Source organism: Harmonia axyridis, chromosome X (genome assembly GCF_914767665.1).
Source record: "Harmonia axyridis chromosome X, icHarAxyr1.1, whole genome shotgun sequence".
NCBI lineage: Eukaryota > Metazoa > Arthropoda > Insecta > Coleoptera > Coccinellidae > Harmonia > Harmonia axyridis.
The window spans coordinates 7008930-7028233 of record NC_059508.1 but is presented as its reverse complement, the minus strand read 5'-3'; the positions used below and the strand labels follow the sequence as shown (position 1 = coordinate 7028233).

General features: G+C 32.2%; 2 protein-coding genes across 2 annotated transcripts in view; both read right to left on the bottom strand.

Annotated features, from left to right (window-relative positions):
• Window positions 1-957: 957 nt before the first annotated feature.
• On the bottom strand, window positions 958-4508 carry LOC123685909 (G protein alpha i subunit). The gene is made up of 5 exons (XM_045625777.1): window positions 4254-4508; window positions 4008-4192; window positions 3559-3845; window positions 3338-3432; window positions 958-3143 (listed from the first exon to the last, which is right to left on the bottom strand). Exons 1-5 carry the CDS (start codon window positions 4372-4374, stop codon window positions 2761-2763), a joined length of 1071 nt encoding a protein of 356 aa, XP_045481733.1. The 5' UTR covers window positions 4375-4508; the 3' UTR covers window positions 958-2760.
• Window positions 4509-16838: 12330 nt separating this feature from the next.
• LOC123686089 (metabotropic glutamate receptor 7-like) overlaps window positions 16839-19304 on the bottom strand; it is a 66515-nt gene continuing 64049 nt past the window's right edge. The window contains exons 10-12 of the mRNA XM_045626068.1: window positions 18540-18677; window positions 18188-18460; window positions 16839-17610 (exon numbers count right to left, since the gene is read on the bottom strand). Of these exons, the coding sequence (XP_045482024.1) occupies window positions 18287-18460; window positions 18540-18677 (312 nt within the window). The 3' untranslated portion in view covers window positions 16839-17610; window positions 18188-18286. The remainder of the gene's footprint in view (window positions 17611-18187; window positions 18461-18539; window positions 18678-19304) is intronic.

Here is a 19304-nt window from a genome sequence, read left to right as displayed (position 1 = left end):
TCTTTAACATCTGTATTTCGATAACTATTTTTTGGTGAAGCACACTGGTACTTAACAAAAACGTGGAAAGAAATTCTTGTCTAGTACTCGTATCTACTACACCTTTTGATTTATTGTAGTTTTCTCGTATCTGCTATCGATTTCAAGAAAAAAAATCAAATAGCTCTGTATAGTAATTTGTATGCGGGCTCATGTTCATTGGAGTTTTAATTCTTAAAATTATCCAAGGAATCTCTCATTTTCATTCGTAACTCCATTTATGTTACAAAAAAATATTTTTAGTAATTTGGTTCGTTATTAAAACCCCTTCTTCTAACATCACAGATATGAGTAAAAGTTATTGAAAGACAATTTTTTTCGATTACCACACCCAAAAAAAAAGATCTACAACTTTGGATTGGCTAAGATTCATGCGAAATTTTCGTGAAAAAATGATATTATATGAATACAAATTTGAATAAGTACGCAAAAATTTAGGACTTATTGTAAGAGGTTCTCTTAATTTTAAAAAAGGATTTTCATTGAGTGAAAACATAATCGATCAAAAAGACATATTTCAATAATAAACAAAACTCCAGACTTTTTTTCATGGTGAAGTCGGTTTTTGCCCAGAATGTTTTAATTGTATTATGGAAATTTTGTGTAAAAGGGCAATAATTGACAATAGTGGAACCAAAAAATTTAGGTGATATATATTCCAATATTAAGGAAAAAACTAACTATACAAAAGCCAAAAATAAAAACGGGACAATCTTATAAGAAAAAGCATAATTTCAACGATATTTTCCTCGGCTATGGGTAATATTCTGTCCAATAAATTCTGTAACATTCTGAATAAGGAAATAAATATAGAAATAATTGAATTCGTTCTCGATAAGAAAAATTAAACAGTTCTAATTTTATGAGTGTATACGAAGATAATCAATATTACAAAAATTCTAATGCAAAAAACGGTAATACGAAAAAGTCATTTATTGATTACATTTATTTCAAAAATATTATACAAAAATATACACTGGAACTTTACCATTATCAATTAAAATTTTGATCATTTAAAGATGGAGAGGGTCTGATTTCCTAGTTGAAGATATCCAAAACGGTATAATAAATATAACAACTTGAGCTCCAAGAATCACAACCTTTCAAAGTACAAAACAATTTTTCTGATTCAAGACTTTTTCCAGAAGATAATTATTTCAACTATTCGAGAATCAGACAAATGTAGATTCTTCAGAAATATGTTTAAGTAAAAAATATAAAATACCGTGGATCTTTTTCAGTAATCAAATACTACAAACGTATTTTCATTCTTTCATCACTTCAATAGAAAATTGTCGCAATATCTCGAAATAATCTGCCAATGCTATTTCTATTTATTCACTTTTATTAAGTAAGTTTTGCAGAATACTATTGTAAAGAGATGTATAACGATTTTAACACAGATAATTTATCACACTGAATTACATAGATTTTCGAGATAAAATTATTGATTTGATGAAAAATACACATATATCTAAAAATACATATTCAATATTAAGTTTATTCTCTAGTGGTGAATGTATTTTTTTTAAGTATATAAAAATCAGTCACTTAATCATGTTTTTTGGCGACTAACAATATTGTTGGATGATTGATGTTCTCGCTTCAGAATTTGATTGAGATATATATACGGTTAGACCAAAAAGTACATTTCTGAGGACAAAAACTTATTCCTGAACTAGTCAAGTTATGTCATCAGAAATATATGGAAATCCTAAACTTCAAAATCTCGATATTCCATCAAATCCCAAATAACCGAGAATTTTAGAGCTATGATATTTCGAGTGACATTCGATAAGCAATCATTTTCAGCTCTATTTGATTTGTAATTATTGGCCAAGGCTAATTAATCACACATATCATTTTTTTACTGAAAAAATTAACGTAATGAAATTGATGGATTGTCGAATTAATACTCGTGATATGAATAGTTTTGCAAAAATTATAAATACTGCATAATCAGACATATTGGAGTTAACAGGTTTAAAATAACTTATAGAAAATTAAATAATGAAATTATATCAGACATATATAGTGACATTTGATATTTTGATCTTTCAAATATTGAATAGATCAAAAAAACCAATTCAAAATACATGATCTCTTCACAAAAAAGAAAAAATTGAAAAGAGCCTTAACCACAAGAAAGTTTTCAAACAAAAATTTCATTCAAGCAACACAATTTTAGTAATGCCCCATCCAGATATGAATCAACCAAGTAGAAATAAAATTTAAAATATAAAAAATGATGATTTACAACAAGTGGAAAAGTACAAAGTTGTGCACATTAATTACAAAAGTATTGGAACGAAAATCACACACCAATCAAATGAACGGTCAAGTATTCTGAATAAATGAAATTTTATCGTTTCTTTAGTAAACCTCACATCTCCTCTTTTGTCAAACCAAAGGAATATCTCTTCGAAATTAAGTTAATTACTTAATAGGTATTAGCATGATAATCGATTTTTTTCAAAACTATTTGGCGATATTCGTGATGAAATAGGAGTTTCCTGAAAACAAATGTTGTAAAAAGCGTAAATATCAATTGTGTCAATGCAAATTCAGTCTTAGAATTTATTATTGATTCTGTAGAGAAGATCCAATTTCTCATGGAATATTAAGTTTTTATGGATTCCCTAAGTCATGTTGAATGTTAGATTGGTAAAAATATACATCTTAAAATAAATGCTTAGGATAGAATGACACTTTGTTACGTATTTATACAAGAAGGCCACAATCTTTGAGATTGTTCTTGATGATTACGTCAGTGACAGCATCAAATACAAATTGAATGTTAGAAGTATCAGTGGCACATGTTAAGTGGGTGTATATTTCCTTTTGATCCTTTCTTCTATTCAAGTTTTCAAATTTCATCCTTATGTAAGCTGAAGCCTCTTCAAAAGTGTTTGAGCCTGTATATTCCGGAAAACAAATAGTTAGAGGACTACGGGCAATTTTTTCCTTGAAAAGATCCTTCTTATTCAAGAATAAGATTATAGAAGTGCTAACAAACCACTTGCTGTTGCAAATTGAATCGAAAAGCTTCATTGATTCTACCATTCGGTTCATTTCTTCATCTTCAGCTAGTACCAGATCATAACCTATAAATTGAAATATTCATATTTAGTAGATTGCATTGAAAGGAATGTTAAAAAAAATCTGAAAGCCAGGTTTTATTTCAAAGAAAAAATATTCAGTTGATTCATCATAAGATGTGCAGCATTAACTGAGTCATATTTAATTCTCAAAAATTGGAAACTTAGCATTCAGTGGAAGTGAAAATAAAAAAACTCACCAGACAGAGCAACACAAAAAATTATAGCTGTTACACCTTCGAAACAATGGATCCATTTTTTTCTCTCAGAGCGTTGACCACCAACATCAAACATTCTAAAAATGAAGTACACCTGTTAAACTCCTTTAATAATTTTTCAAAATTTCTAATTTTCTCATAGCAGTCACTCCATTATAGTTTCTGACATTTGGGAAATGCTCAAATGAAAATTATATACTCACTTGAAATGCAAGTTTTTGAAAGAGAAATGTGTTTCAACAATTCCTGTAGTTTTAACTCTTGTACGTAAAACATCCTGCTGAGATGGTATGTATGTAGGTTGAGATATTCTGTCTAAGGCATTGAGATAATAAGCGGCCGAATCATTCAACTGATATTCCCTTGAACGTGAGAAGCACAATTGAACTCCAGAGTCCTGCCATAATTTTTTCATTAATGCTACTAGCTCTGGGGTGAGTTCTCCCTCCTCTGCTGCACTTGCAAATGTAAAAAACTGCCTGGCTATATCCTAAATATATACAAACAAAATAAATAAACAGTTATGACTCACTACAGAAATGACATTGCAATCAGTTAATGAGCATACACACTGGAATGCTAAATCTAGTTTTAGAGACCAATTAATGGAAATAAGCTAGCTAAGTAAATTTTGACAGTTTTTTATGCTTACAGCTTTACTTGGATCTCCAAAGTCAATTCTCAACTGACCCATTGCTCGTATTATAGCCATAAGACTTTGAATAGTATTACTGTAGACAACAGGCTTGTAAAGTTTACATTCTTCAATGGAGTAGCCTGTTTCATGGATAATTTTCATTTGTTTAACGATCGTACTTTTTCCAGACTCTCCAGCACCTTAAAAAATTATGGTTTGATTACAGAGTTTAATGACATGTCTACAGATTTCTCATCTCACCTAATAGTAAAAGTTTAACTTCACTAGCAGCCCTTTCTCCATCTGCCCTAAGATCTCTGTCGATTTTTTTGGACCTTTCAGTGGCTTCTTTGTCCCCTGTTGTACTTATGGCACAACCCATATTTTATTAATACAACTTTTTTAGAAAAATTATGACACTTGTTGCTATTTTCTAGAGAGAAAAGCGACTCCACCCGCTAATGAGAAATGACAAATCTGTTACACATAACCACGGTATATTCAATCTTCAAATTGTAACTGACGTATCGACTGTTATATCCGTTAGGATACCGTGAAGCGTAAGTTTCCGCTAAAGCTACAAGCTATCTAACCGCATTTCACTGAACTTACAATTGGTGCGGCCCCACCCGTATAGAATCCTGTGATGGGTACCTTCTCACCTAAACCGAGTTTGAGTTACTCTTCCTAGATGGCACTACTGAAGCCCAGATATAGGCTTGACGATGTGGATTAAGATTTATTGGTGTAAATGACTCCAGACAACACCCTCGAATTATTCTTGGAAAACTCGTAATATCTCTGTTTTGGGATCTTGTAGGAAAGAACTGATTGCAATTGGGGATTCAGTTAGGGAAATTCTCCATGATATCAAGTTTTCAGAAAGATCCAACACAAAAAACTTTTTTTCGCAAAATTTTTCCAAGGTTATAGTCTTTGTTTCATGAAAAAAATCGGCTGTTCAAATTTGAGCATATTTTAATGTTTATATGATGTTGCGAGGTCCTAGATTCCGAATATGATAACGATTTCCAGCAGAAAAAATTATCCAAGCATTTAGAGGACAATTTATTATTCCGGCTTGACGATGTGGATTGAGCTTTATTGGTGCAAATGACTCGAGACTACACCCCCGAATTATTCTTGGAAAACTCGTAATATATCTGTTTTGGGATCTTGTAGGACAGAACTGATTGCAATTGGGGATTCAGTTCGGGAAATTCTTCATGATATCAAGTTTTCAGAAAGATCCAACACAAAAAACTTTTTTCCGCAAAATTTTTCCAAGGTTATAGTCTTTGTTTCATGAAAAAAATCGGTTGTTCAAATTTGAGCATATTTTAATGTTTATAGGATGTTGCGAGGTCCTAGATTCCGAATATGATAACGATTTTCAGCAGAAAAAATTATCCAAGCATTTAGAGGACAAGTTATTATTTGACGATGTGGATTAAGGTTTATTGGTGCAAATGACACAAGACAACACACTCGAATTATTCTTAGAAAACTAGTAATATCTCAGTTTTGTGATCTTGTAGGGAAGAACTGATTGCAATTGCGGATTCAGTTTGGGAAATTCTTCATGATATCCAGTTTTCAGAAAGATCCAAGACAAAAAGATTTTTTTCGCGAAATTTTTCCAAGGTTATAGTCTTTGTTTCATGAAAAAATTCGACTGTTCAAATTTGAGCATATTTTGGTGTTCAAAGGAGATTTTGAGGTCCTAGATTACGAATCCGATAACGATTTTCCGAAGATCCACATTTTGAAAATGGCAGTTTTATTCAACAGTGGACTCTAGAGAAAAAACAAAAAGTTTGCAAAGTATATTCAAGTGTAAAGGTATTTTGAATGCTGGATTGATGGATTATAAGGATTTTATTTATCTATGAATGGAGAATTATTTCATAATTGGGTTTTTAAATTAATACCTTCTCTGCAGATATTGAAATAATGTGTTCGCAGATGAATTTCAAAAATTAAGTCAAGTTAAGTTAACTAAGTCTTGTCATTACATCTATAGTTCATATTCTATTTTGAAATCAAGTTTTGTTATATCTGTTTTTTGTTCTTCAATTAGTAATCCAAAATTCTAATTCTCTTATAGAATTTTTACTGAGTATTTGATGGAAAACTTCATTTAGAAGAGTAAATTCAAGAATTTCTTCAGCTCTTGACCACTTAAAAATAACAACAGAATGCAATAAAATTTTGAAATTCACAAATTAAAAATAATTTAATGCAAGAATGCTTTCAGTGAGTGAATCAAAGTTGTTATGGGCAGACTACTCTATGGAATTTGATAGTAATAAATAGTATAAAAGCATTTCAATAAAGGACAGAAAACTCGAGTGTACAAATAGAATCAATATTTTTCGTACAAGTTCAATCAAGAGAGATGAAAGTTTAGTCTTGCCAATCACAATCGAGCTAGCTTCGGCTTACTCGAATCCATAAGCGTGTAGAATCCTAATTTGATTGTTGAATGTTCCATCCGGAATTTTTTTTCATAACTTCACAATAGTTCATCATCAAAGTGAAAAAAACATTGACCTTTTCGATGCATGAAAGAATTTTCATAAATAAATCACATTGTAAACAATTTTTGAGCTTCAATTGATAATTTCGAAATGAATCAAATTATGTTACGCTACTGCTATAGTGTCACGTCAAACATGGAGTGACAAAAGTTAGAATCAAAACAAATGCATCAGTTACAAGGCGATTTTCGCTCCTTTTATTATTGTTCTGACAATCAATCATTCGTGTCATGAGCAGTTGCAATATAGTGATTTTAGAATAGTAATTTACACGTCTGCTGATAAATTGGTTCCAATTTTGAAAGTTACAATAAGTAAAATTGCAAAGTTACAATTCCTCATATATTTAATGGATCCTTTAAATTTTATTTCTGTCTTATTATGAATGGCTCTTCCATTCACTTAGCTACACTATTCAAGTTTATCAACCATTTTTTTCTATTTTCTTCACCAGTTCAGCTATCACAGTTAAAATGATCCATAAGAGTTAGGTATATAATTAGAATTTTACAATCAGGTTGGTATCCAGTGTCCTTCAAGAATGCAAAAATTATTGAAGAGCCTTCGGTGAAAAGGAATATGCATCGATCTTCAATGGGATCTTTCATGGGCGATTCTGAAATGAATTGATATCTTTTTATTGGATTTCCTTGAAATGTGATGGCATTCCACTATATTTTTACATTACAGATCCTGAATTCCAATTTATGAAATAATGACTGTATGCGTCTCTTCCTAATTTCGAAAATTTGAAACCTTTCGGGTACAAAAATTATGAAAATAATATGAACCATATACAAAGAATTTCTCTATGATGGATCAAAACAATTTTTAGTGATATTTTTGTAAAAAGAAATGAAGCCGCGACTAGACGTTCAAGGCTTACTTCGATGTTAATAACTCCTGAATGGGCTATATACGTTTGTATTTATTTATTCTTTGATATAACAGGCCAATTGAAGAGTCCCCGGTATACTATAGTAAAACAAATTTTTTTTCGGCAAAATTCGATTTTATTATTCAACATAGTTGCGTTCGAGGGCGATACAGCGGTTATAGCGATCTTCCAACTTTGCGATACCATTTTTGTAGTACGATTTGTCTTTCGCTTCAAAACAGGTCTCAGTTTCGGCGATTACTTCTTCATTGGCGCTGAATTTTTTTCCAGCGAGCATTCTTTTGAGGTCTGAGAACAGGAAAAAGTCACTGGGGGCCAGATCTGGCGAATACGGTTGATGCAGAAGCAATTCGAAGCCCAATTCATATAATGTTGCTAATGTTTTCATTGATTTGTGACACGGCGCATTGTCTTGATGAGACAGCACCTTTTTCCCTCCAAATGTTTTTCAACGATTTCATCCTTCAAACGATCCAATAACGCTATATAATAATCGATGTTGATGTTCTGGCCCTTTTGGAGGTAATCAATGAATATTATATAGGCTATAACCTTGCCAGCTGACTGTTGTGTTTTTCCTTGCTTTGGATTCAGTTAATCGTGTGAAGTCCATTCAGCTGACTGTCTATTGGACTCCGGAGTGAATTGATGGAGCCATGTTAAATCCATTGTCACATATCGATGCAAGAATTCAAGTTAATTACATTTGAACAGCTTCAAACACTGCTCAGAATCATTAACACTTTGTTGCTTTTGATCGATTGTGAGCTCACGCGGCACCCATTTTGCACACAGCTTTTTCATGTACAAATATTCATGAATGATATGATGTACACGTTCAGATGATATCTTCACAATGTCTGCTGTCTCGATCAACTCCAGTTTACGGTCATTCAAAATTATTTTGTGAACTTTTTTAATTTTTCCGTAGGTGACAGCCTCTTTTGGGCGTCCACTGCGTTCGCCGTCTTCTGTGCTCATTTAACCATGTTTAAACTTAACATACCAATCAATGATGATTGATTTTCCTGGTACAGACCCTGGGAACTCTTCATCAAGCCAAGATTTGCTTCAACTGTATTTTTCCCTTCAAAAAGTACACACATTTTTTTTTTCCATCTTTTTTCAAATAACAAAAGAAGCCACAGTCACAACGCAATATCTCAAGAACTAATGGTCGGACGCCGTCTGTGCATCAGACCGGTGACATTTCAATTGGCCTAATATATCGGACTGACTAAATTTCCACTTTGAGCCTTTATACCTTATGACTTATCATGAGAAACGCAGGAAAGTTATATTTCAGGATATGCTTAACAGTTTTGTTGCATTCTAGAACGACATTCCGATTCCACTAATATATTGATTGTGTTTACACTGATTATCCACAAAACTGTTTTTTTATTGGGAGAAGTCAGATTGTAGTAAAAAACTCAACAGTAAATACATTTATTCATACAGTTAGCAGAAAAAATAGTTATCACATTACATCGTTTTCAAGAGTGTAATTTTTAATAGATAAAGATATGATTTGCATTCTGCACAATTCAGTAACATTTTGAAATTGAATTGTAGAAATAATTGCTGAAGAAGCAGAACTAAATACAAGTATATAATAATGAAATTCATTGTTTTCAAGTGTACTTAACGATTAATATAACATCTAATATTTCCACATTTCAAATTGAGTTAAAAGACATATACTTAAATTTCAGACTTATCAACCGTTGTTTATCTCAATTAATGGTGCAGTAAAGCCCAAAATGGTACAAATGTAGCTACTTAATGTACTTGTGGACAAAACATTATGTTGAATCATCGTGTAAATAACATGCATGTATAGTATAAACAAAGTCACTTGGAGGAAGCCAGAATATTTTGATTATACAAGGGTTGTCCAAGTTTCCAGAAATTCCTTTGGGGCCAGTGAATTTATCGCTCTACAATACTTTCAAATCCAATTCAAAGGCACATGTGGCCTAGCGTTTCTATGGACTAGTTCAAGTGACTTTGGATATACTATACCATGTATATTTTCACCATGGTTGAAACATGACCTCGATAAAGGTTAATAAGACTTACTTTCTTCAATAATTGCGCCTGTAAGGCCTACAGTATTTTATAGATTTTAAACAGTCTACGTTTAACAGCCTTTGGTAGATTAAGCATTGTGGGGAAAAGTCACATAACATCAGGCCCGGTCTGGTCTGGTCAGGTCGGCCGGTCGGGGTTCGCCAAGGGCCCAGGGGCTCTGAAACCCTCAGCCGAACAGATCTGAATTGAACAAATTTTTGAAAAATTTTCTAGGCTAAAAATAATCAAGAATGGTCTTAGGTCTAGTTCAGGTCAAGAGCCAATTTCTGGCCTAGTTTCGACGAATACAAAAAAAATATTTGTTTTCAGACTTGGACAAAGATGAGATAGTTAATGTCGTGACCAGGAGTAGTGAAGAACTTATCGAAAAACTGACTTTCCACTCCAGAAGCACACTCAACATGAATAATGGAATCAATTTAAAATTACGTAATTTCTTAAACGTCAATCACAGAAACTACAACGGTAAAAATTTATACTGGTTGGTCAAAATTTACACTTAATTTTATCAATAAACAGAATGACTAATTAAAATCTAAAATTGTAAAGCATTGTGAAAGCTAACTATTAAGATTTTTTTCAATGAAGTTCTATCTCTATACTGGATTCGAGTTCGCCGAAGCTAGTTCGATTGTGATTGGCGACACTAAGTTTCCATCTTTCTTGTGTTCGGAAAAAAGCATAAATGATTATCTTGCGTTCCTTCTATCTATATTCTAAGTCTGTATTTGTTTCTAAGTATCTATTGTTATAGTCGTAGATAAAGTATTGTACTCAACTTGCGGTAATGGTCATAACTCACTTCATTTGCGTGAGTTATGACCTACATTACCGCTCGTTGAATAATATGCTATTTTCATTGTCATGTTTGTAGTTGGTCTGGTTTCTCATTGAGCTTGCGTGCTATATTAGTTATAACCACTCTCAAGAAATACTGCTCATTTAACATTGTTCTCTCAATTCTGATAACCTCGTGGAAATAAAAGAAAAGATACAATAATAAATTAATCTAAATATGCTCAAATCAGCATTTAGCCGAGGGCCTCCAGTGAAGCCAGACCGGGCCTGCATAACATAGATCATTGGGAAACACAAATAGTATGATATATTATGACAATAATACAACATTACATAAATTTTTTTTTCGTCGACCTCTATGAAAAGTGATATTTTACTCACAACTTAGGACAGATTGCAAATGATTTTATGTTATGAAAATTTACTGGCAGAAATTTGAATGAAAACCAATGGAATGAATATTGGTACAGTTGCATGATGATTACATTATTCGATAGATTCAGAATGGAATATATGGGAGAGAAATTTTTGTGATACGTTCACGATCAGAGGATGGTCACTGAATAGGTGTGCTTTAACCTTTAAATATCAGGTTAATTGCTGGAGTATGCATAAAAAACAAGAAATTATTGTTGGAAGTGAGAAAATCAATTGATACTGGGATACTTATAGACTTCATAGCATTTGGCCTGCCTAATTATATTGTGGACAATATTGATAGGGAAACTTCACGGAGAACAGAAGATTTTCACAGTGAGATTGGGAAATAGTAGGAATGTTAAAAAAAGTAATATAACTTCTGACGAAAAACCCAAACAATATTATGGAAAGAAACCATGCCGAATCTGTCTTAACGAAAAAAAAGGGAAACGTTATCACCCTGAAAATAATTGCTGGTACAAAGAGAGAAATCAGAGAGGAATTTTGAAGACTGTTTATAATACTGATTTGGAAATTTAACTAAAAGAGATTAATCCAAAAAAACTAGATGTACCAAAATTAATTAAGGTAAAGTTACTATTGAATGACATTTTAGAAGTTTCTGGAATTTATGATTCAAAATTCAAAATTATTGAAGAAACAGCCGAAAAAATGTTGAAAAAGTGATATTTTACGTGGTAATTTTCGACTGAGGAATAAACTATTTGTGAAAACAAGCTAATTCCTGCAGCTTCGGAGGATTGTTATTGATATCCATATAGATATCCTTTCTTGATAATTATGAATATTAATCTACTATCTAGAATACATTCTCATTCAAAAGTAAAATCTGGCGAATTTCGTATATAATCTCTTTGAGAACAGCAATTGACGAACCAAATTGCAGTGGGTTATTGTGTTACATTTGGTGCAGGAATGGGTAGTGATATAGATATCAGGAACACTCCTCCGAAGCTGCGAGAATTGGCAACTACGACGACGTATCAACTATCAAAATTTCCGGAACTTTTGCATTTTTGAAAAAACAAAGCGTAGAAAAAAATCTATAGTATTTAGTCAAAATGAAATGAACGAATTTCTTTGTGATGACCCCGATGTACATTATTTTTTACACAAGGTAAAATGTACGTATTCGAGATCATCAAACTATAGTGAGTACCTGCTTCCATAAGAAGTAGGTCGAAGTCGACGAAAAAATGTAATATGGACTTCGGCAAAAAACTGTCTCGTCTTCTACCAACCAATTGGGAGACTCGATTATAATAGACAGTTTTTCGTCCTTAGTTCATAAATCACTATTTTAACACAAATATGAAATTCACAGAACATTTAACATATTATTAGATATTATTATAATTCAAACTCTACTACACTTCGGCGAAATACGGTCTCGTCAAATAGCTGCACCCAATTGGCAGACTCGATTTTTCGTCCTTAGTGCGTGAATCACTATTTTAACACAACAATGAAATTCACAACAACACAAATACATCTCATTTATTAGATATTATTATAATTCAAACTCTACTGCACTTCGGCGAAAAACTGTCTCGTCTTCTACCAACCAATTGGGAGACTCGATTATAATAGACAGTTTTTCGTCCTTAGTTCATAAATTACTATTTTAAAACAATTAACATATTATTAGATATTATTATAATTCAAACTCTACTGAACACCAAATGTTAAAAGTACTGTTAGATTGTTAGAATTCTGCTTCAATTACTGTCGTTATCCAGTAATTTCAAAATGTGATAATAAGCTGCCAAACAGCCTGAAAAATCTTCTAAATACTTCAACATTGCCGATCTTTCTTTAAATATTGTTTAATCCCTTTCGGGGGCGTCATTGAAGATTTAAAAAGTTTTTCAGCAAAACATTGGCGCTATAAGATCATAAATAACATAGAGAATCAAATAACTACATCCTATATCTATGAATATATAGATGCTTTAGAATAATGGAGGCCATTATCAAAAGTCACCTGACTAAAGACTAAAGGTATGAACAGACCGACGCTGGACTGCGGGAGCGGGAGCTTTTGAAACTTTTATAGGAAACTTTTGCGGGAACGAAATCAACGGTTTTGAGCAGTAAAACTTCTCCTACCGAAAAACTGTCACATTCATTTATAATTTCAGATTCATACTAATAACCGTGTCTCTTTTTTTTCACGTAAGTGTGCGATCTGTCCGCTGCCCCAACTAACGCATCGCTCCCGTTCCCGTCCCGCGTCGGTATGTTCATACCTGTAGTGATTCGTTTTCACTTACTTAATGTATAATATAATATAATATAATATGAAATGTAAAATTGATAAGATTGACACTCACATTAGATAACTATACACTCTGTATGTTTTCAATGCAAGTGTTATTCCTATCTCTCTATTGTAAAAGACAAAGTCGATATAACAACACTCTTTAAAACTCTGTTTTTTTAATCTTGAAATTTCTTTCAGTTATATATTAAAATCTATGATTTCTTTCTCTAATAATCTTTCATGTCTGCTATATGTATACATAAATATTTGATCTATCAAGTGATAAAACTGATATAACTATGTACAATCACATTTAATTTTTTTTTATATATTTTGATTTTTTTATTGATTATCAATGATAAATTACCCATGAGTATGGGAATTAATGGGAAGGGGTTTTCGAATTTCTTCGAACATATAGGGAATCTTAGAATAGAAATTCAAAATATTATAACACTTAATAAATTCAACATCAATAACATGCAATTCTATAACATTGATCCAAAGTTAAAAGGTAATTTGCACATGCCAAGTGCGGTCTCAGAGGGGGGGTCAAGGGGGTCATGATCCCCCCAAATGGGACCACCGAACACTTAATATGCTTTTTTTCAAGCAGACAAGGTAAGAAATGGTCCCATCAAAAACCTTGAATCACATAACTGTGACCCCGTCAAAATTTAAGGCTAGGACCGCCCTTGGCACCTGCCTCATCTTTATGTATAGAGTAATACATAAAGACCAATACATGTTCCACCTACCTAGGCGATTATTTCTCAGGCAGTTTCGACACTGGTATAAATACATAGTTCATGATCATGATGAATGAATGAATCAGTCTCTGTAAATTCTATATTTATATAAAATGCATCATTTCTATATCAGCTTTCGTTGAATTCATTTTGATGTCACTTATACCATGTCATTGTATAATCAGTTAGTTATAGGATCATCAGTAATAGTAGAATTTCACACATAGAATATGAACCATCAACCGTTGGCAGATAGGTTTTATGCATTTTACATTATGGAATGTACATTCATGTTATATTATGTCTTGACCAGTTATATATAGAAATATTAGGTATACTATATCCAAAGTCACTTAACCTAGTCCATAAAAAATCGTCTTTTTGAAGTGGATACTTCGAGCTGCTGAATACCGGCGCTTATTTGAAAGTATTGCCAGGCAATGAATTCACTGGCCCACAGGAATTTCTGAAAACTTGGTCAAACCTTGTAACCTTTGTATCCAAGTGACTTTGGATAAACTATAACTGAAAATATATCATGCTATTATTTACCACATCAGTAGGTACTTGTAGGGGAAATTCGGACAAAACGACATATGACGTAATAATATGTATAAGTTTTAAGATGAATATTGTTTTTGTTTCGAAATTGTGCTTCAATATTATAGACAAATGACATAGTATCTCATTTTGTCCGATACACACTTTTTATAATATTGAAGCACAATTTCGAAACAAAAACAATATTAATCTTAAAACTTATACATATTATTACGTCATAATCGCAATAACAAGAATACATTCAAAATACAACGAATATTGTCATGACACTCTCCAGAAGCAATTTAGAAACCGAGTGAACAAAAAAAAATCAACCGACCAAAACACATTTGTGTAACTAAGAGATATCAAAGAAGAAAAATATGGATAAATTTAACAGAAGATATGTCGAAAATAAAAAAATTTACAATTCGATGATATTTATTAGGGACGAACCAATTATCGATAAAACTACTTCTACCGGCACTGACTCATTGCAAAGTTTGAAAAAACTTTTAGAGAAATTAATTGACAATAAGAACCACACGACTTAGGACAGATTGCAAATGATTTTATGTTTTGAAAATTTACTGGCAGAAATTTGAATGTAAACCAATGGATTGAAGATTTCAATGTGACCGTTTTTAAATTAATGAGGACAAAAAGAAAATTGAAATTTCAACAGAATTTTTGCAATATTCCGGGTCAGATTGGTACAGTTGCATGATGATTAAATATTCGATAGATTCAGTATGGAAATTTTTGTGATACGTTCACGATCAGAGGATGGTCACCGACTAGGTGTGCTTTAGCCTTTAAATATCAGGTTAATTGTTGGACTATGCATGCAAAAAAAGAATAAATTATTATTGGAAGGGAGAAAATCAATTGATACTGGGACACTCACAGACTTCATAGCATATATGGCCTGCCTAATTATATTGTGTACAATATTGATAGGGAAACTTTACGGGGAACCAAAGATTTTCACAGTGAGATTGGGAAATTAGAACATCTGGTTGCAGAGAATAATAGGAATGATAAAAAAAGGAATATAAATTCTGACGAAAAACCCAAACAAAGTTATGAAAAGAAACCATGCCGAATCTGTCTTAAAGAAAAAAAAGGGAAACGTTATCACCCTGAAAATAATTGCTGGTACAAAGAGAGAAATCAGAGAGGAATTTTGAGGACTGTTAATAATACTGAATTGGAAATTTAACTAAAAGATTAATCCAAAAAAACAAGATGTACCAATTACCATTAATTAAGGTAAAGTTACTATTGAATGACATTTTAGAAGTTTCTGGAATTTATGATTCAGGTTTTAATGTTTAGTTGATTAATGCACAATTATTAAAGAAACAGCCGAAAAAATTTACAAGTAATATTCAAATGTTTAATTTGAAAACTATTATTGGTGATGGAAGAAATTTTATAATATAGAAAGAATTATGGATACTTTTGTAGTAGACAATGAAAATTTTAAGTATGATTCTTCAATTGGTTTGGATTGCATGAAAAATTTCAAATTAGTAAAAAATGAAGATTTAAATATCACACAATTTGATTTAGGACAAAATAATATGAGTTTCAATAGAGATCATGCAGAAAAGAATAACCTAGTTAAAAACGATTCTCTGAATTCAACATATTTAGAAATTCCTGATGTAGGTTCTGGGTAAAAAGAATGAAGAGGATTATTTTTAAGATTCTGATGAACAAGAAATAGAAAATATAAACAGATATGAGATAAATTTCAATGAACATATAAACACAGACGAATTCAAAATAATCATGAACCATTTTGATTCAAAAAAGAATCAGTAATAGAAGAATCAGAAAAAGATAATACAACTGAAGAATCACAAAGTTTGCTCCAAAATATCTTCTGGAGGGCGAAAATGTTAATATTCCTCCCAGTGAATTGAAATCGAGATATTGATGATAGGTATAAACAAATAAATGGATTACTCCCCTATATATTGAATTTAATGCATAGTGCTTGAATTGAATATATAGTGAAGTAGACCATTTATTTGTTTATACCTACTAAAAAATATATTTGAAAAACTAAACAGTATGTTATTTTGTCCGCATTTCACCTAGGATTTATATTGATATAATGTAAATCAGGTACCTAATTATTGAATCTATCATACCATCAGTTAGAAGATCAATTCTTGTGGAGTTTATATTGATGTCATATAAATCATGTCTTGATCAGTCTCATACGGGAGTAGTAACTGTAAAATTCCGTAAAAATCCTCTATCATGCCATCAGTTAACAGATCAGTTCTTGTGGATTCTATATTAATGTTATATGAATCATATCAATATCAGTTATCTTTCAAGTCTTTATAAAATTCCGTATAAAATCCATCTTGCCAAGATCAGTTGGCGTATCAGTTCAAGGGCGTAGATCTTTCTTTTTCTTGAGGGGGGGGGATTTAATCGAAAAAAATTTTTGACGACAATGTTTACTCATATCTGTAAATAAATTGCAATTTGAATGAAACACGAAATGGTACAACACATTGCGAATTACTCAGTTCATTTCTTTGATAACTACACTATTGATATTTCTTGACGAGAATAATACAAAAAACCGAAAACAACGGGTAAGTGCATACCGATGACGGATGCAAAAATAACAGATGGCAAATAAGAGGCTGAGAAAGCGAAAATAGTAATTACCCCCCCATTTCTACGCCCTTGTATGATTTCTTGTAACATTTTTATTGATGTTATTCAAATCATGTTAAGACCAGTTAGGTAATATAAGATCAGTTATTGAAAAATTTTATACAAAATGTATCATTACATGATCAGTTAGAGGTCAGTTTTGTTGAATAAGGGCCGCCGTCAGGATCGGCAAACCGGAAATTTAGTAAAATAATAAATGTCAAAATGTCTGGCGGTGGCCCTGTGTTGAATTTATATATAAATAGAACAATCAAATATGATTGTTGTATAAATCATTGAAAATATAATTGATAATATAACTATACTAAGTTGATATATCTATATATATATATATATATAGATATTATATAAATATATATAGATATTATATAAATATTTATAGATATAGAATTAATCATGCCATAATCCATGATCACGATTGTAGATATCTAATCAGCCTTATAGTATTTTTTTTTAGACGAAGGTAAGGTTTTATATCAGTCCATATAATGATGTTACGGATCATGTCATGATTATAGTTAGGTGCCTATATCAGTCAATGGCGAACTTGATATTGTTGACATGGGTATTTTTTCACCAGCAAAGTCACCTGAAATCAAAACTCCTGTTGAATATGCTGTGCCGAAAAGAATGAAAATTAAAATTATAAATAAATTATAAATTAATTAATCAAAAATTATAAAATAATATTTACCGGTTCAAGCAGGAACGGAAAAAATCTCTCTAATATGGAAACTACAGAAATATAAAGTTGCTACTCATTCTCCTCATCTAATGAATTTCCTTGGAAAGCAGTGGAATATTTGTTTAATTTAACTCATGCATCGCATATTTATCCTGGAGGCGACAAATATAGTTGATATAGAAATAGGCGAAACCTTTGAACGAATATAAAAAAATGAATATTGAATATATATATATAAGTAATTAAAATAGCAAATAGCACGGGTAAAAGCCAAATCATATGAAACTGTTAGTTATCCTTGAATTCGAGTCAAATCAACATCGTTTTGTCGACATTTGAAAAGAATCTAGTTCAAGAAGATTCACAGCTGAAAACTGAAGAAAGAAAACTTCTACAGGAAGCTCTCAAAGTGCTGAAGTAAAATCCTACAAGCTATTGAATTAGTAATTTTTCTATCTGGAGATTCCTCTTTTGTACTCACTTAATGTTAAACATCCAGATAACCAATAACGAAACAAGGATAACTTGTATACAAATTTTTTTTCTGCTAAGCGAAGTGAGAAAAGAAAAAGATTGATGCTTAACTCAGCGAACTCTCCTCTACACTCGGGCTGGGCAGGGGAATGTCCTCCCCATTCGAATTTCTGGAATGTTTGGGAGAAGATCTCGAGTTCTCGGTCATAGAATGCATCGTATGTGACCTTGGTGCTGCAAAACGCATAACGTATGCCTGTCCTCCTTGTCCTCCTTGTCCCTAAAATCGGATCAACAGTCCATTTCATCAAATTAACAAAAACATCAACTATCCTGACGCCCAAAATATGCAGACTTACTTGGTTGCCATTTCCTGCAGGTTGCCTCACATTTTTATATGGTTGGAATAGAACGAGATATACCTTTGGGGTGAACAGACATCCCAGGGCTACCGATGCACTTATATTCAAGCACATACACATACTTACGATCTGGACCTGAAAAAAGCAAGTTATTAAGTTGAGATATTCACGAAATACTGCAATAAGGTGTTGCGTTCATGTTCTATAGGACCAAAAATTACTAAGAGGGTCTCGTAACTACATAGGAGTACAACTTTGCTTTCGCCGTTTTTTCGAAAGTCGAAGCTTTATTGAAAAAAAACTGGTGACACGTTTATGATTCAAAGTATTGTCCATCGCTGGCCACTACTTTCTTCCATCTTTTCACGAATCGATCCAATTTTTCACTTCTTCATAAGTGCCGGTCAGGCAGGCCGTGTGCCACTGATCGGAACAAGAGAAAGTCCGAGGGGATAACGTCTGGAGAATACTGCGGGTGGGGTAGGACTTCCCATTTCAACGTTCCCAAGTATGTCTTGACCACTTTCGCAACATGGGGTCGAATATTGTCATGCTGTAAAATCATCATGTCTTTTGTTGTATTGCAGCCGTTTGTCTTTCAATTCTTAGCTCAAACGCATTAATTGGTTTCGATAACAATTGTATGTGATTGTTTTATTCGGTTTCAACAACTATTAATACACTACGCCTAGCTGATCCCACCAAATACTGAGCATGACCTTGGTACCGTGAATATTCGGATTGGCCGTCGACGTGGAAGAT

Coding starts and splice junctions, on each gene's coding strand:
- LOC123685909 (XM_045625777.1), bottom strand. CDS start 4,374: ATGGGTTGTGCCATAAGTACAACAGGGGACAAAGAAGCCACTGAAAGG. Junction 3,846..4,007: donor TTGGAGATCCAAGTAAAGCT/GTAAGCATAAAA, acceptor GTATATATTTAG/GATATAGCCAGGCAGTTTTT. Junction 3,144..3,337: donor TTTTTGTGTTGCTCTGTCTG/GTGAGTTTTTTT, acceptor TTCAATTTATAG/GTTATGATCTGGTACTAGCT.